The sequence below is a fragment of the Pogonomyrmex barbatus genome, unplaced genomic scaffold, assembly GCF_055798465.1.
Source record: "Pogonomyrmex barbatus isolate J1 unplaced genomic scaffold, ASM5579846v1 scaffold10, whole genome shotgun sequence".
NCBI lineage: Eukaryota > Metazoa > Arthropoda > Insecta > Hymenoptera > Formicidae > Pogonomyrmex > Pogonomyrmex barbatus.
Window position 1 is genome coordinate 7,721,279 of NW_028297099.1, and position 18,233 is coordinate 7,739,511.

The 18,233-nt window shown below is 45.4% G+C and overlaps 3 protein-coding genes across 9 annotated transcripts in view; 2 read left to right on the forward strand and 1 right to left on the reverse strand.

Moving 5' to 3' along the window:
• The window catches only part of LOC105426688 (uncharacterized), a 49,614-nt gene that overhangs the window by 28,771 nt on the left and 2,610 nt on the right, over positions 1 to 18,233 (forward strand). For 4 of the 7 annotated variants that reach the window (XM_089070376.1, XM_089070374.1, XM_089070375.1 and 1 more), the window contains exons 10-21: positions 90 to 4,097; positions 5,436 to 5,549; positions 5,646 to 5,759; positions 6,067 to 6,172; positions 6,271 to 6,457; positions 6,957 to 7,143; positions 8,582 to 8,696; positions 9,017 to 9,153; positions 10,217 to 10,356; positions 11,242 to 11,344; positions 11,552 to 11,577; positions 11,972 to 12,308. In XM_089070376.1, coding sequence (XP_088926502.1) covers positions 90 to 4,097; positions 5,436 to 5,549; positions 5,646 to 5,759; positions 6,067 to 6,172; positions 6,271 to 6,457; positions 6,957 to 7,143; positions 8,582 to 8,696; positions 9,017 to 9,153; positions 10,217 to 10,356; positions 11,242 to 11,344; positions 11,552 to 11,577; positions 11,972 to 12,308 — 5,574 coding nt within the window. Of the gene's footprint in view, positions 1 to 89; positions 4,098 to 5,435; positions 5,550 to 5,645; positions 5,760 to 6,066; positions 6,173 to 6,270; positions 6,458 to 6,956; positions 7,144 to 8,581; positions 8,697 to 9,016; positions 9,154 to 10,216; positions 10,357 to 11,241; positions 11,345 to 11,551; positions 11,578 to 11,971; positions 12,309 to 18,233 lie in introns of those variants that run through there. The other 3 variants (XM_089070378.1, XR_016137873.1, XM_089070379.1) reach the window with 3 other exon arrangements.
• Positions 1 to 18,233, reverse strand: part of LOC105426643 (uncharacterized) — a 47,717-nt gene that overhangs the window by 1,073 nt on the left and 28,411 nt on the right. The window lies entirely within an intron of this gene.
• Positions 13,214 to 17,302, forward strand: LOC148937908 (uncharacterized). The gene is made up of 2 exons (XM_089070541.1): positions 13,214 to 13,351; positions 14,302 to 17,302. Exons 1-2 carry the CDS (start codon positions 13,214 to 13,216, stop codon positions 17,146 to 17,148), a joined length of 2,985 nt encoding a protein of 994 aa, XP_088926667.1. The 3' UTR covers positions 17,149 to 17,302.

Below are 18,233 nucleotides of genomic sequence, written 5' to 3' on the forward strand. Positions count from 1 at the left end.
GTTGGCAATTTTTAGAAAGCGAGATTGCGCACGACATTTAATTCTCGAATTCATTTCGCTGACATTTTTTTTTTTTTTTTTTTTTCCAGATATAAACGAGTGCGTCGAGAGTGAATCTCACGGCTGCCAGCACGAGTGCATAAACGAGCCGGGCGGTTATCGTTGCGCCTGTCGAGCCGGTTACCAGCTCGAGAAGGACGGTACGACGTGCAGGGACGTGGATGAGTGTGACATATCATCCGGACTTTGCTCGCACATTTGCCGTAACACCGTCGGCGCGTACGCATGCGAGTGTCCTTCGGGGTTCGTCCTGATAGACGACAATGCGACCTGTGTCGAGGAGGTCGGCAGCTGCGCCACTCTGACGGATTCCTCCTGTTCTCATACCTGCGAGGACACCGTGGAAGGACCACGATGCGTCTGTCCGGCCGGATACGAGCTGCCGGATAACGATAATACGACCTGCATAGACGTCGACGAGTGCGCCCGGGATGCCCCGTGTTCGCACTCGTGCGTCAACCTGAACGGCGGCTTCGTCTGCACGTGTCCGGACGGCCTGGAGATCCTCCTGGAGCACGCGAGTAAATTTAATTGCATCGATATAGACGAGTGTAGTAAAGGGAGCCACGATTGCCAACATCGATGCGTGAATCTGCACGGTGGTTACGAGTGTGGCTGTCACTCGGGATTCTCCTTGGATACCGACGGCAAGTCCTGCGTCGACGTGGACGAGTGCGCGGAAAATCGACACGACTGCTCGCACATATGCAAGAATTATCCCGGGGGATACGAATGCATCTGCTCGGAGGGATATCGCATCCTGCGGGATACGCGCACGTGCGTCGATGTGGACGAGTGCGCGGAAGGAACGCACGGATGCTCGCACGAATGCTACAATGAGGGGGGTTCTTACAGGTGCGGATGTCCCGGCGACATGTCCCTGGATGACGTCGGCAGGAACTGCGTTCTCTCCGACGCGTGTGAAATCGCGAATTGCAGTCACGCTTGCGAGAAGGATCGGGACACGTACCGGTGCGTTTGTCGAGAAGGATATATTTTGCAGGAGGACGGAGGAAGTTGCCTGGACATGGACGAGTGTCTCGAAGAGGAGCACGATTGTTCGCACGAGTGCGTCAATACCCTCGGAAGTTATAGATGCGCTTGTCCGCGGAACATGAAACTTCTCGAGGACGGCTTCACCTGCGCTGATCCGATATGTCCTCGAGGACTTCGACAGGACGATCGCGGCGGGTGCCAGGACGTCGACGAGTGTCTCGAGGGCGAGCACGAGTGCTCGCATTTGTGCCACAACGCGTACGGCTCTTATCGTTGCGCGTGTCCTTCCAACTGGTCCTTGGAGGACGACGGTTTCACTTGCGCGAGGAGTGATCCTTGCGTCAATTCCCCGTGCTCGCATTCGTGCGTTCCGTTAAATTCGGATTACAGATGCGAGTGCCCTTCGGGTTACTCTTTGGATGACGGTGACACGCTTTGCAAGGACATTAATGAATGCGAAGACGAAAAGACAAACGATTGCAGTCACGAGTGCAGTAATCATGAGGGCTCTTATTCATGCTCCTGTCCGGCAGGATTGGAGCTTGGAGAGGATAATCGCACATGCATAGCTGTCCGGGACGAATGCGAAAAGTCCCGAGGGAATAATAATTGTACCTGTCTCGTGGGATATATCTATTCGCAAGAAGAACATACTTGCAAGGACTTGGACGAATGTCAAGATGAAAATCACAATTGTTCCCACGATTGCATTAACACCGACGGCTCTTATTATTGCGATTGTCCTTCCGGTTGGCGTCTGCAGGAGAATGTTAGGACTTGCGAGAGGCTGCTGGATGATCCTTGCGCTAAGAATCATGGTTGCTCACATACGTGCGAGCAGGACAATGGCTCGGTTCGTTGTGGTTGCCCGGAAGGATACGAGCTACAGGATGACGAGAAAACTTGTCAGGATGTGGACGAATGTTCTGAAGAATCTCTTCACGCGTGCAGTCACGATTGCGTGAATGTCGAAGGCTCTTACCATTGCCAGTGTCCTCTGGGATTTCAATTGGATGACGATGGTAGAATCTGTCAGGACATTGACGAGTGTACGTTCGAGAAGGTCGATTGCTCTCACGGATGCTTAAACACGAACGGCGCTTTTAATTGCACCTGTCCCGAAGGATACGAGTTGCAAGACGATGGTAGGACTTGCGAGGATATTGACGAGTGTGTTACTCCGCATAACCCTTGCTCTCACATTTGCATAAACAAGAATGGTACGTACGAGTGTGAGTGTCCTATGGGATATCGAATAGGCGAAGATGGCGGAACTTGCAAGGACGTCAACGAGTGCATTCGGGATAATGGAGGATGTTCGCATCTTTGTGCGAACACGGAAGGCGGCGTCGAGTGTGCATGTCCCGAGAATTACGAGTTGCTGAAGGACGACAACAAGACATGCGTGGAGATAAACGCGTGTTCCATCAATAACGGGGAATGCTCGCATTTTTGTCATTACGAGGACGGTCAGATATCCTGCTCCTGTCCGCCTGGAATGATCCTTTCATCCGAGGACGAAGCAGTGTGCGTATACGAGAACGAGTGTTTGCAGGACAACGGTGGTTGTTCTCATTTGTGTTACCACGAGGAACACGGGAACGTGACCTGTGCCTGTCCATCTGGTATGATCCTGGCGGAGGATCAAAGGCTTTGCGTACAAGAAGACGGATGTGCGATCAATAATGGCGGCTGTTCTCATTTCTGCCATGATCATGACGCTAACGTGACGTGTTCGTGTCCCGTGGGTATGTCCTTGATGCAGGACAACGACACTCTTTGCGTCCGCGAGAACGAGTGTCTCGTTGGTAACGGTGGATGCTCGGATATTTGCGTCTTTGCAAATGATTCGATCGCTTGCGAATGTCCCGAGGGTTATCGTCTGTCGTTGCGGGACAACGCTACCTGCGTGGATATCGACGAGTGCCTGGAGCTGCGGGACAATTGCACTCATCGATGCCTGAACACCCCTGGCGGTTTCAATTGCAGTTGCAACGATGGCTTTCTGCGGAATTCTCAGGATCCGACCCTATGCGATGACATTGACGAATGCGAAAGCGAGAACGCGGGATGCTCGCATTCTTGTGTGAACCTGGTAGGTGCCTTTAAATGCCAATGTCCAACGGGATACATCGTGGAGCGAAATAACAGGACTTGCGCTCTGGTGGACGGTTGCGAAAGAGATAACGGGAATTGTTCCCATTTCTGTCATCAAGTGGAAGATCCTGATGGGGTTCCGAGCCTTCGTTGCTCCTGCCCGCTCGGTTTCCGCCTGATGCGTGATCTTAGGACCTGCGAGGACATCAACGAATGCGAGGAATTGGAAAACGATGTAGACTCCGGTTGCTCGCACATTTGCGTGAACACCGAGGGCGGATATCGCTGCGAATGCCCGCCTGGTTACATCCTTATGCCGGATAACCGGAGGGCCTGCGTAGATGTGGACGAATGCTCGACTAATCTTCATAATTGCTCTCACGATTGCGTGAACTTGCTGGGTGGCTATGAGTGCGCTTGTTACCAAGGACATTATCTGCACACCGACAATTTTACATGCCTAGACGTCGACGAGTGTGACGAGCGGAACGGCGAGTGCTCGCACAATTGCACCAACACCGTTGGTGGTCATTTTTGTTCTTGTCCGACCGGCTACGAGTTGTCGCAGGACGAGAGGATCTGTACCGATATCGACGAGTGCGCGAACAACAACGGCGATTGTGATCGTGTATGTGTTAACACCGTGGGATCTTTCCGCTGCGAGTGCCCGCTGGATCATGAATCGTGGAATGGTTCTTGTCGACCGTTCGATCCTTGCCGAGACCATAATGGCGGCTGCGAGCAGATCTGCGTCGCGATGAATGGTACCGCGGTATGCTCGTGCGAAGATGGCTTTCAGAAAGACGAGATCGATGATTTCGCATGTCGCGATATTGACGAATGCGAGGGCCAGCACGACTGCGATCAAATTTGCGTAAACAAGCCCGGCTCGTACGAATGCAGATGTAAAGAGGGATTCCAAATGATAAATTCTACTTGCGCAGGTAAGTGACATAATTATCGTTAATTTGATGTATTTCGAATATATTTGTTTTACAACATAACAACATATTCGGTATCTTTAAGTGTTGCACATGAGTTATTGATGACTGATTTTTACATCTTTTTTAACAATAAAAAAATGTTAAAAAGTATTCTGAACAATTCATATTTAAGTCCTCTAAAAATAACTATATTTTAGAAAATAACTCGAAATAATTCGATAAAAAGTCGATAAAGTCGATATTTCATTCTTTGTAGATTTGTTTATTATTTGTAGAGAAATGCGACAGACATTTTAAAAATAATGAATTTTACATAATAGACATAAGATATAATAAATAAAAAAATAGGTTGAGGATTTTTAGTTTAAGCTTTAAGAAAGCTAAAAAAAGAAAGATAAAAAATCATATCTTCTATTAAATTAAATTACTTAAGTAAAAATGATACAAGAAAGTTGAGGTAATACGTATACTTTTTTAATATAAAAGATTCATTTTTACTATTATAAAAGTATTAAAATATACAATATGTAACGATGAATGTTTCTATCGTTATTAAATATCTAAGATATTTCTTTCATTATTGTTATAATCTTATAGCTTTTTTGCAAAATGAATTTTTTAGCACTATTGACTTATAAGTAAACGTAATAAACGTAATAAACAAGAATGTAGCAAAAAAATGTTTACTTACCTGTCAAAAAGCTTTCAACGGAGCATATCTGTCGCTGGCAATTTTGCTCCTTCACTGCTTGAAGGATAATTTAAATTTTACATTGCCATTCCTCGCTTACATCCGCATCATCTTAAAGTTTTCCTTTTTTTTGTAAAAAAGAGACCGCTCGCATCAGCTGAAAAGCTCTTTAACAGATATGGAAAATTTGAAATAGCACGCAAATTCACAAATAGATCACGCGTGTGCCATTTAAAAATCAATGAATATTAAATTACACACGAAACGAATGGCTCTTACGTTGACCATTTTTATTTTCTCTCAAAAAAAAATCATCTATGAAATGGATTACGTACGAAATAAGTAATAAAGAGACTAAAGCTTCACTTTTATAATTCACGTTGTTGTTTCAATTCATTTTATTATCGCGGATAATTTTCTGTGCGAAGATAGTATCGTCATCTCTGGAAAATCCGAGGGATAACGCGCGATTCCCGGTTACACGGGGTTTCAACCCTCTCCTCCCTTATCTCTTACTTGTGTTCCAGTTTTGAAGCTTGCCGCAAAAGTTTATACTCGCTTAGCTTGAGCGGAAGTTTCTCGCGGAGCGACCGTGTGTTTGAGAGTATACGTTTTTTTTTCTCTCTCTCTCTCTCTCTCTCTTTCAGATGTCGACGAATGCGCAGCCGATATTTGCAAGGGCAACAAATGTACCAACGTGCCGGGTGGCTATCGTTGCGAGTGCGAGGCGGGATATCGATTCCACGGTGATACCTGTGTAGGTTCGTGTGGCGGAAACGTGTGCTCTCGAGAAAAAAAAAAAAAAAAAAAAAACGATGTCGCTTAATCGTAACTGAACTGAGTTTGCTTTTGCACAGACGTCGACGAATGCGCGGAGGAGGCGCCCTGCAGCGAGAGGTGCATCAATACACCCGGCTCGTACTACTGCACGTGCCCCCTCGGATTTCGTCTACAAGGGGACAAATGCGTAGGCAAGTTGAGGCGCGCAATAGCGCATGCTACATTGCGCTTAACGACATGTTGTATATGTATATGTATATATATATATATATGCTATAAATATCAGATTATAAACTTTCATAAATCAAACGTATAATTAATGTATGTATATATACGTATTATGATTTTGTGTGTGTGTGTGTGTGTGTGTGTGTGTGTGTGTGTGTGTGTGTGTGTGTGTGTACATATATGAAAGTTTGTAACCTGATATTTACAACATGTTTATGTCACGTAATGTTTATTCCCTTATTAATCGCGAAAATTCAATCTATCGGCCAGATGTTAATGAGTGCGAATGGCGCCGCGGCAGATGCGATCAGAGGTGCGTGAATACCGTAGGGTCGTTCGTTTGCGCTTGTCATTCTGGATACACGTTAATTTCGAGGTAAGAGTTCCCGCGGGCATGAGTCCATCGCGATGTCGGCAATAGAGCAGAGATCACGAGATTGCGATTTCCTCTTATGCATGGGATTGCATAAACAGGACTCAATGTCAAGACGTGAACGAGTGTCTGATCCGGAATGGCGGTTGTACCGGTGAGTGCATCAACACCGCCGGAAGTTACTATTGCACCTGCAGCGGGGATTCGGTGTTGGCGCCTGACGAGAGAACTTGCGTTTCGTCGACGTCTACGACGTGTCATGCCATGGAGCCTCCTCTGCATGGAGAGGTATAAACCGTCATGAAATATTAGATGCATCGAGTCAAGTTCGATATACCGAAATATATTTTAAGATATGTTTCACAAACAGACAAGATGATACACTTCAAGGCTCCTCTTTCTCTCCTCTTTCTCTTTGCATCTTTCACATACATTTTTTCGGCTGTAAGAATGACCGAGGAAAAAAATATTAATTTAAAAATACTCAGAACAACCGGTGAAAATTAAAAGAAGCGCTGCGCGCTTCGTTTTAATCTCATTTTAAAATCTCATTTTAAAATGAGATTAAAACGAAGCAAAAAAACGACGGGAAACTCAAAGAAGTGTTTATGATAATGTAATTATAATTGGATAATAGTGATATAATAATGTATATATAAGTTTACACACACATACACACACACACACATATATATATATATATATATATATAGAGGTGTTACAAATGTATGTGTTTCTTTGAGCTGCGTTATTCATCCCACGTTTTTTCGCGCGTCTAATCGAGCAGATCAGATGTCCGGGTCATCCTTCCGGCGCATCCGTCTACCCGCAGGGTGCCAAGTGTCAAGTCCGATGTCGCAGAGGTTTCCGGCTGGAGGGAGCGCACACGAGACACTGCGTCAGCGACGGCTATTGGGACGGGGAGGAACCTATCTGTCTGCGTGAAGTCACAACAGACCCCTCTTACAATCCAAGTATATCTCGGATCCCACGTCCCACCTTTCTACCCTCTATCGCGAGGAAAACGCTGCAGGCGCGCAGCGTCCTTCGCGTCCGTACTTCGCAACTTCGCCGGGAAATTAATCAAGATGTTTATCCGATAAAATTTTTAACGAGCTGACTGTTGTGCAGCATCGGGCGTCACTTTGGTGCGAGCTGTTGTACCGCTCGTACCTCGTGCAATTATTTTCACCGGGAAACTTCTTTCGCGTCGTCGTTATTTTTCATAAAATAAAATTTACTCTTGCCGCTCTTGCTGGGCTTTTTGAGATGCGCCTGCAGCATTTCTTTCTTTCTTTTTTTTTTTTTTTTTTTCGGGAATTTGCGCGCTCTACCGTTTAGAGGGGGGAGGGAAGGGGGGGGGGCATTTAAGCGAGCAAGTAGGTAGTCATTTAGCCTCCATGGGAATTTTCCTTCGATTTTCGAGATGTTACTCTTTCCGATCTTCTACGAACGGAAACGGTGGTTTCTATCGTGCGCGATCGAACGTAAAATATCGCCCCCCGAACCGGGCAAATAACTCGACGGCGAAAATTCTCGGAAACCCGCTAAATTAGTCATGCCGCTCGGAGCAGCTTTTAATATTACAAAGTTCCTGTGTAGAGGCTGCCTGCTAACGAGATCATACGTTAACGCCGCCCCTTAACGAGCTTACTCGGACCGGCGGCTTTTTACCGTTCCGCTCTTCTCCTCTCGTTTCGTTTTATCCGCTTTTCCCGCTTTTTCATGCCCGCGCGTATTTTCGCGTTTCTTTCCTCCGCGGCGCTAATTGTTTCGTTTAATGGAAAGGAGATTTTGATTCTACGACCGTCGTGCCATTCCGGCTTTTTACCAGTTTACAGCCCGCTCTCGCTCGCCCGAAAATCAACTTTTAGTACAAAATATTTAAATCGGCTCCCACTTTGAAAGCGACGCTTTTCAGAGCGATATTTTGTAACCAACCTCCTATCTCCCGTCAAACGATATTACGGGCGTTTATGGTTACTTCATAAATAAGGGCGGGTTTGCGTTCTAGACTTCCACGCGATACGCAGAGAATCCTCCCGTTCAATTTAATGATAGATTAAATAATAAATTACTGGTGGTACGCGGCTGATATTTTTTAGAATATAATATAGATATTCTACGAACGAGAATCGATTTCGTATTTATCACTGAAACTAATGCTTTTAAAAGATTCCCTGTGTGTACCTAACTGGAGGGATAGTTGTTATTATTACATCCGGTATAAAATCGATAGAGGGATGAGCTTTTACGCACAAACGTGATATTTTCTGCAGTAAAATAACGCTTTTCATGAACACGAGCGATGATACTCGGGAATTGCTCGCCGGCGGAGTTTCTTATCACGTTACGGCATGGGAAATTGGGCGATCGGTATCGAGAGTTTAACTATCGACTTTATCGTCGTAGATACGCCACGACCGTTCGTGAGCTGCCCCCAGGACATGGATGTCGAACTACCAGCTAGGCAAAACACGATACGTGTAACTTTCCCGCAACCAAAGTCTAACATGAATTGGTGGAGGTAAGAAGCGCATAATGTAGCAAAAGCCTCAAATTCGAAGCTGCGATTCGAATCTATCCAATTCGCATTTATTGTGCTCATCCAAAGCTATACAAAATTTCTTTGCATCAAAGATAGATTTATCAAGAGAGTGGAATCAAGAACATCCGATATTTTTTTTTTTTTTTTTTCAATTCCGTTTTTCTATTCCTCTATTAGCGTAAACAAAATGAGTTTGACTCAAGTATCAAGTGACACGGTTGCCCATCTGTCTGGCCGTACGGTTGGCCTTTTTTATCCTTTTCTTTTTCTCCTTTATCCTTCTCTTTCATGTTTTTCAGATACGTACATGCTTCACCTCCATGGGCAAAGCAATTGCAAGCGGATCTGCCGGCGGGCACGACAGTCGTTACCTTCACGGCATGGTCGCCGGTCTCTAATTACACCAGCACCTGTAGGATCGTGATAAGAGTCCGCGGTAAGTCCGGCGCATAAGAGAGAAATCAGAAATAAAAAGAATCGCTTCGAGGGAAATAGATCTCCTGCGAACTCCTTTTTCTTGCGAGCCGAGTATCATCGTGGTGATAAGAACCGCCATTATGAACGACATTATAAACATAAGCGCAACATAATAGCAAATATCAAATAGTAATGAAAGAAGTGTATTTTTCTTGTATCAAGCATTACCATAATTATAAATAATTATGGTTATTAACGCTAGTAAAGTCTTTAGGTCAGGATGGAAAGGGTAATTTTAAACGATATATAAAGAATTCATTTTGACGTATTTCAACGCGAAGAATGACATCTGTCTTTTTTTTTCGACTTCCATCCGTGCCTTCCGAGAGTTAAATTGAACGGATGAGAGTAAAAGAGAAGTGGCAAATTCGACAGCTTCGGATGCGAAATCTTCGATTTCATAGATTATGAATCTACGATGAGAACTCTGCAAAGTTTCTGTTAATGTCCTCCTCCTTTTTTTTCTCTTTCATTTTCGATTTCGTTTATTTTTCCGAGAGAGAACTTTTTGCACGGGGGACAATCGATCGGCGAACGGAAATCAGCTCCCCCGCCCGCTCGAATCGGCCTGACGCGGTAAACTTTAGTTTCCGCGGTGAAGTGCACTCCGTTCCGTCCCGCTTAATTACTCATTCGGAAAGTTCGTGAAACTCGCTTTAAGCAAGTTCCCTCCGCAAGCGGCGACTGGAAGAAGGAGCGCCGTAGTCGATACGCGATTACGCAGAATAAGTTCGCGCCGACCGGACGAATACTCGCGGGAATTACGCGGTGTTTCTTCGAGGTTCTTAGCAACTCCAAAAACCGCTTTACCTCTTCTCTCTCTCTCTCTCTCTCTCTCTCTCTCTCTCTCTCTCGCCGAGATGTTCCCGATTTTCCCAAGTCGGTCGATTATGCCCACCTTTCCCGCATTCTCAATTCCGTTCGCTCGAGCATCTTTAGAATCTACCATCGCGAAATAACGAGAAACTTTCCGAGAAAGCGAACGTGCTCGGTAATCAAAAGATGCGCTACGATATTTTCAGACACGGAAAATCCCAAGGTTACAATGTGTCCCGTGTCTTTCGAGGTCAGGCTGAGCCCGGGAGAACGGAATCGTTTGATATTCTGGCAGGAACCGACCTTCACCGATAACGTCGGCGTGGAGCACGTTTACAAAACGAGGGTACGTATTCGCATCTGTTATCAGCTGTTCGATCGGCGTTCTACGTACGATTTTTTGGTCATATTTATGAAATTCCCTCCCCATTTTCTCTTAACGAATTGGCGAATTCGAATCTCCGATATCGGTCGGTCGATGTCGATACTTCTCACTCTCCTGTTGGCAAATTTTGAAGTTAATTAAAGCCCGCTTTGCCGTTGACAATCGGGCATATTAATCGAACGGGGATATCGTCCATTAATTATCCGTTCGTATTTCGAGAAAATGAGTCCCGCGAAAGAAACTGCTGCAATGCGACGGAGGATAGTATCTATAATTTTCCTCGCGAGCGCGGTATAAGCGCCCGGGAAAAACCGGCTGGATGATTAATCATTGTCGGTCGACGCCTCCGACCTGTTTTTATTGTATCTTTCTGGCGTTCCGTCCCGTGGAAAGGGTTGTACGTGTACTTTATTAACGTAATAACAGAGATTACCCTGTCCGCGCGATAACCGGCGCGCGGATAATTGGTGGCTTGCGCTCTCGATAACGCGGGTTATAAATGGCCCTGGACATTATGCAACCTGACGGCTAATCTGATTAGGGAAATTGAAACGAAAATCGTGCGACCGGACGCCGATCTTTTTGATCGGTCATTTGGAGAACGAAAAAAAAAAAAAAAAAAAAAAGAAAGAAAGAAAACGAAAAAAAGGAAAAAAAATTCGATTGTCACGATGACGATCCAATTGCGAAACGAGTTTGCAAAACGCGAGTGTTGCACTCGTACCTACGGTACAAAGTTGGTCGGACAAACACACACGCGTTTTCGCACATGCACGCCGGATATTTTCCTCGGAGGAAATTTCCATGCAATCGCGCGAGAAGTTAATTATCGTATATCTCGCGCAGGGACCTGGACACGTGATGTATCCCGGCGTTCACAATGTGCGCTATGTCGCCTCGGATGCAGCCGGAAATCGAGCCGAATGCCATTTCTCGATACACGTGAGAGGTAAATTTATGCCATTGTGCCCCTGGGGGGGGGGAGGGGCGACGAAGGGCTTCGCGGCGAGGAGCGGCCGTCGCGAGCGGCGTCGCGACGCGACGCCGCGAATTCCCTTCGAAATGTGAAATATCGCCCCTCGCATTTCTCTTTCATAAATGTATAATGTAATTATCGGTACGGAGAGAAATACTCAAACGCTCCGTGTGTTTGCAGAATCCGAGAACGGTCACAGCTCTGAGGTGAGTTCACAAAGGAATCAATGTCATTTTACGTCGGAATACGTTACGTCGGTCACGTTGTATTGATCTTTATCTTTCTTCTTTTTATTCCGTTTTTCTTTATTTTACCCAATCTACCCTGTTTCGTTTGAAATAGTCGCGAGACAAGCATCTTACCCGGTTTTCGCTCGTAAACGATACTCGTATAATGACTTTTCAACCTGACAAAAATGTCGGGGGTATTAAGTATCCTTTATGGTATGAGCCGTTTAAAGAGAATCGGTTCCGTCGCGTGCGAGTTTCGCAGAAAGGATCCTTTTTCGAGGACATAGTCGTAGATTAAAGCGCCACAGAGAGAAATTCATGTGGGGAAGGAAGGAGGGGAGGTTAAGAGTGCACTTATCTCCTCGTTTAGCCGAGATTCTACAGAAGAAGGATGTTGATGTGCCCCGGCAGACCACCCCAGCCCTTGCCGGCGAGCTCCTCTTACGGGGTGAGTAGAGCAAGAGTGCTTGCAATTACACGCGAGGTCGATGAGATTCCAGGGAAGTATCTTAATTCGACTTTGCAGTGGCAAATACCGAGCGGTTGTTACTTAAGATACACCAGAATCTTCTCGGGGGCTTATCAGCGACATCCGGAACATCGGCACAACGGTTACCGAGGCATTGAGGCTCCTTATCGCCAACTTCCACCTATTCGACAGACTCCGAATCCTCCAGACATCGCCAGGGCATACAATACCGACGATTGTAAGTGTTCGTACGTGTTACAACCCAGAAAATACGATATTTCAAATGGAAGGGACGATCGTTAAAGCAAATAGATAATATTTCTTTAAATTAATATCTATTAAATAAAATTTTATTTAAATTTTATTAAATAAAATTTCTATTAAATAAAATTTTATTTCTATTAAATAATTTTATTTAAATTATTTTTATCTATTAAATTAAATTATTTATATCATTTCGATAAATGATCAATTTAAACGACTTACGACATTCGCAAAATTCCATTTATAATTTTGTGTAATACACTTGTATGTATAATGTAAAGATGCATGTATGTAAGGCTATAAATAGAAATCTGTTTTGAAAGCTAATAATCTAAATTATGTATGTTGCTGAAAAGATTTAAGGAAAATGGATAAGGAGCCTTATTTTAAATGAGAATATATGTGACAAGAGTACAAGAGGATATATGCGACGAATTTAAAATATATATCGCTATTCATATGTATAAAACTGTATATGAGATGATAAATAACATGAAAACGAATATGATGGTTGAAACGTATGTATACATCGTAACGTGAGCTGTAATCGATAATTCGATAAAAAAAAAAATAACTATTGGCCAGACGACCCGAATGGTGCCGCGAGAGAAAAGGAAATCGAGAAGAAAAGGAAATAAAAAAATAAAAAAAAAAAAAAAAAGGAGAAGAAGAAAGCGAAGCGAGACGGAGAGTGTCGATACTTACGATGGTGTTCCATTATGGAAGACACCGCTGATGACAGCCAGCGGTCTCGACAGCGACATCGACCAGCCAGAATTATAATCTTGCGATCGGCAGTTTAAAGTGAAACGACGTGCGAGAGACAACGAGGGCGTCTTTTGCAATTACGACGGGGGATCAAGGAAACAGACGATCAAGATGTTCAATGTGCTGGCACCGGGAAAGCTCGTCTTAACCTTGCGATCGACACCCCCTTTCGTGGCCGAGAGCGCCTTCGTTTTAGCCCTGACGATCTTGTTAGCGGCGCCGCTGATCGTGCGCGTTTACCTCTTTCTCGTACGTGCCCTCGATAAATTGTCTTGCACCCCGCCCGCGGACATCCGAGAGGAGGGTGAAAACGTTACGTGAATACCTCTCTTATCGAGATGCGCGTGGCTAGAAACGACGTGCGACAAACGGTGTAACGGTTTTTTTGTTTTTTTTTTTTTTTTTTTTTTTTTTTAATCCGTGCCATTCGGCTTTCCTTTGATAAACAAGGACCACACAAGGGGTGGTTTTGCGCTCCACTTTTATTTGCATGACATAGTGGCGTTGTCCGACGCGTTATCTCGAAAACGCGCGTTCGCGGGAACGCGTTTTTAAAACACGAGTGCGCATCGATAACACTTCCGCGGTGTTCGAACGGAAGCACCGCGCTGGACTGTAAATTTTCCAATTTCTTTCGCCGTGATATAACACCCGCGTTTATAACACAATAGAGGGGCACAGCGCGCAAAGCACACCGCGTTACCGCGATACCGCGATACCAATTTCATTGACGGCTATATAATGTACCGCTATAGCTGCGTACTACATTACAAAGTCAGAAGCCCAAAGTGAGAAAATTCTTTTACCATTCTTATATTTCCTCTATAGCAGCGTATACAATTATGAAAAGGATTCGGAATAGTGTTAAAGTAGTTTGTCGAAAAATTTCTTTCCTCTTCTAAAGGAAAAATTTAACGTGTCACGTGTCAAACGGACTGCCACGATACGGCTTAAACTTTCCGCAAACTTTTCTGATTTATTTACTTCTCTTTATTATTATATTATTGTATATTTATTATGATTATTTCCTATTCATCGTTATACATTTATTATTATTTTTCTTTATTTTTAATACCATACGTTACGTTTTTATTATACGTTTATTACTTTATTATTCTTATTTATTATCATTTATTATATATTATTATTATATGTTTATTATTATTTTTCCTGATTTTTTGATATCACGTTACGTACAGGACAAGCCGCTGAGAATTCTCACGAAAGCAGTTTCGTCCTCGCATAGTCGTGCCAATCGATCGTTAGTGATACACTATCCGGCTCCAATCGAAGTGGTCGACTCCACGTCAAGTTCCTATTTGCATCCAGAGTCCGTTCGCAAGATCAATTCCACGCCGACTCTATCGAGCAACGGCGGTGTCCTGAACAGTTCGAGTCGACGCGGAGTTCGAGTCGAGGGGAAGATTGGAAGTCGCGAATCGAAAGTACGAAACGTACGTTCGTCGTCGAATCCTTGCCCCTCGTTCCTCGCGGACTCGCCGCATCCGATAATCGACATATCGGATCTCGATTACAAAGCCTACCGTCACAAGCTCGTCGAGACGACTCTGAGGAAGCAGTACGATGATTTTCAGCCGCCGGCCGACGTGATTTTGAATTCGCTGCATTTGAATTCGGCCGACTCGGTAATCGGCGTGCGATTGAACGATCAATACAATCACAGCCTTTTCGACTTCGTCGAGGAGTACTACAACGTTGCCGAAGGAGTAAATCAGAAAAACGTCGAGCATCCTCATCCGCTGGATCATTTTTTGTTGAAAGGCACGAGAAGACCGCGGACCAGCGAGAAGGAAACGGAAACGATTTCCGATCGGCAGTTGCTCGATACTGAGAGCAGCAGAAATCATCATTCGGGAAATGATGACGGCAAAAAACTGTCTTGCATAGACGATAACGAGAATCTGTGCGTCGTTCAAATGTCATCGAATAACGTTTCCGCGATTACGATGTACGATCGGGATTCGAAATCGGGAGTACCCGATTTACCCATTTTGAGAAAATCGACTCCGATCAGCCAGAGGTCAGGGCAATCTCGTAAATATGACGCTGATAAAGAGACATCCAGACATAACGTGGAAAAAGACTGTTCGCGATTCGTCGATCCCACCACGACGAAAGTATCCTCGTGGACGAGGAACGATCGACCGGCGAGTGCCGGAAGTGCATCGAAGGGCTTCTCCCTATCACGCGATGTCGCCATGTCGGAGAGACGGCGAGCAACGGAAACTTCGAGAACGAATACGGGCTGTTCACGCGAATCCAAGAAAAAATTGGAGGATTATCCGCCCACGGTGCTCCCGTCGTCGAACAAACGTCACGCGGGAGGAAGGAAGACGGAGCGGACGGGAGGGAGGTCGACTTTTATTTCGATGAGCTCCAGCGAGATTGCCAGCATCCGCAGCGATTCCAGTAAGCGCCAGGACGACCAAGTATCGTGCTATTCGCGCGAATCGTCCATCAGTCCCAGGAGCCGGCTGTCGTCGCGTCCTCCTTGGCTGTCGGGAAACCAAAGCACTTCTTTCAACAGAAAGTATGGACGAAGTATTGCGGAAACTTCCGTCGCGAGGGTCGCGAGACCGATGTCAGCGCGCGCGAGTGATCCGCAGAAGCGGCGGAAATTGTCAGTTTCGTCCCGAGGACGGTCGAGAGAATCCTCGACGGTATCAAGCCATAATTCAGTGTTATCTGGAGAAAGAGCGGCGACTCTTGTCACGTCGCGGGAAAAGGAATTTATCGGGACATCGGTCGGACGACAACGCGAAGGGAAAATCCATCTCGCGACGCAACCGCGTCGACAGCGAGACGACAGGTCAAAGGAAGTCGGTAACATCGCCATGAAAGATAACGAAGAGGGACGAACTTTGAAGACTGCCGAGTCGCCCTGCGGGGAGAGAATGTCCGCGAGCGGAACGGCGATCTCCGACAATGTCGCTTTGTCGTTTTTGTCCTCGCCGGAACCCGCTCGAACGCGGGTTCACCGGGGAAGCTGCTCACCCCACCAAGCCGCACTCTCCGCCGATGCAGCTGCAGCTGCAGCGAGTGAAACTTCGGCGACAAAGGAGCCGGAATTAATAACGAGCGACGGTGCGAGAGGGAAGCCCGGATTCGGGAATAATACGCCGAGAGCCGGCCCCGAGCCGCCGCTCGTGCGATATCGGCAGAAGAATTTGGCGAAATTAAATCGCGACGGCAGGCGACGATTAAGAAGCGCGGAGAATCTCTCGAAAGGCGCGTCGCTGAGCCCGCAGATTGAATTATCCGCCGAGATGTTAAACTCGGCCGACGATACCGACGATAAATCCGCGATCCTCGACGGGGAAAAACTCGCGGAGCTTATACTCCGGATCGATCCGGGACGGAATACGGAGACGATTCAAGCGGAAATCGCAAAAGCGGCGACGACGAGAAACGATGTGGAATCCAACCGCGTCAACGGCGTCGTCCGATCGAAAATTATACGAAATTATCCTCACGCGAAACACGCTGCCAACACGAACAATTTTCCCAAGAGCCACGGACCCGCCGCGGCTTCGTATCCGGCGCGACGAGATGCAAATTCCGAAACGAAAAGCGGATCAAACGGCACGAAATTGAATACTCGATCAAACGACGACGCGGTTGGCAAAATGAGATACGATGGATCTTCGTCGAAATCTTCGTCACTTCTCACCCCGCGCGAGTGTGCTAACGTTGTTGAGAGAAAAGAAACGGGTGATATCGCGAGACACGATGCCGACGAGGAATTGCGACTTCCGCGACACGATTCCAAAATAGGACTCGTAATGAATTCCGCTTTAAAGAGATATATTAGGATGTTGAAGCAGGGCCTCTTAGATCACGGCGATAAAGACGGCGTCGCGCTGGCGTCTTTGAGCCTCTCCGACGCCATATCCATTCTGTCGGAGCAGGGAACACCTCTGTCACCGGAGGAGATTCGGGAATTACAAACCGTGCTGGAGAGAATCGAAAGAAATCCGGAATTGTTGTGCAAACAGTCGTGCCCGAGTATGGAAAGTGTTGTGTGAAAATATATATTTCGTCAATATCAGTGTTAACATTTACATTTCGCGTTTTAACGTAATTAGTATCTTTGTTGCAAAACGATTTGCAACGTTACGAGTCGGTGCACGCTAAAGCCGGTTGTAATGAATTTTCAAATGTAAATTCGTTTAAATCGAAACGGTGGGGGGGGGGGGGGAAGGGGGGCGAAATAAAACGCAGCAAAACGAAATAATTAGCGAGCAAACAGATAAAATCGCGATCGATGTTTATATTTCTGCTGGCGTTTATTATTTATTATCGCCAAATTGTGTGTACTGTAATAATAACAAACGTTAAATCGAAAATAACATGGAACATTGATTTCGTCTAAAGTCATTGAAATTCGACAGAAAATTCAGTCAGTCATGTTGAAGCATGCAAGTTTTCTTTGCGGTCGCAAAGAAAACTTGCATGCTTCAACATGTTTACTGTCGATAATTTTATGATTTAATTGATATTCTCAGATTTATTTAAATTTCTTTTAATGATATATAATGTAATAATATTGCTTTACTATAATTTATTATTTTTGTATGTGTGTGTGTGTGTGTGTGTGTGTGTGTGTACGTGTGTGTGTGTGTGTGTGTGTGTGTGTGTGTGTGTGGGTGGGTGGGTGGATGGGTGGGTGGGTGGGTGAGTGAGTGGGTGGGTGGATGGGTATATGCTAACTATGTGCAACTTTGCACATTGATAAATATATTCGGTTCATTTACTAGTGCAATTTACAACAAGAGCCAACGTCTACATCATAACAATGGACGGCTGCTAAGTGCGATACAAAGTAGATAATGAACACAGCTCGAACATAGTAGTAGTAGTTCCCTTTTCATTCCTTGATGTTGCTAGGATGATTTACATACGCCCCCCGATGCAATTTCTTAGACGTTTAAGCGCCGTCACTCGTTAATAAGACGAAAAGGAAAAAAAGAAGATGCAACCATTAACGCGCCGATTTCCGTGATGATGATAGTCACTTACCGAGAATGAAGCCGAGTTATCTTTCGCTTTTGTACATTTTCTTCTCGTGGCTACAATCAATAACAATAATGACTATAATGATAATTAGGAA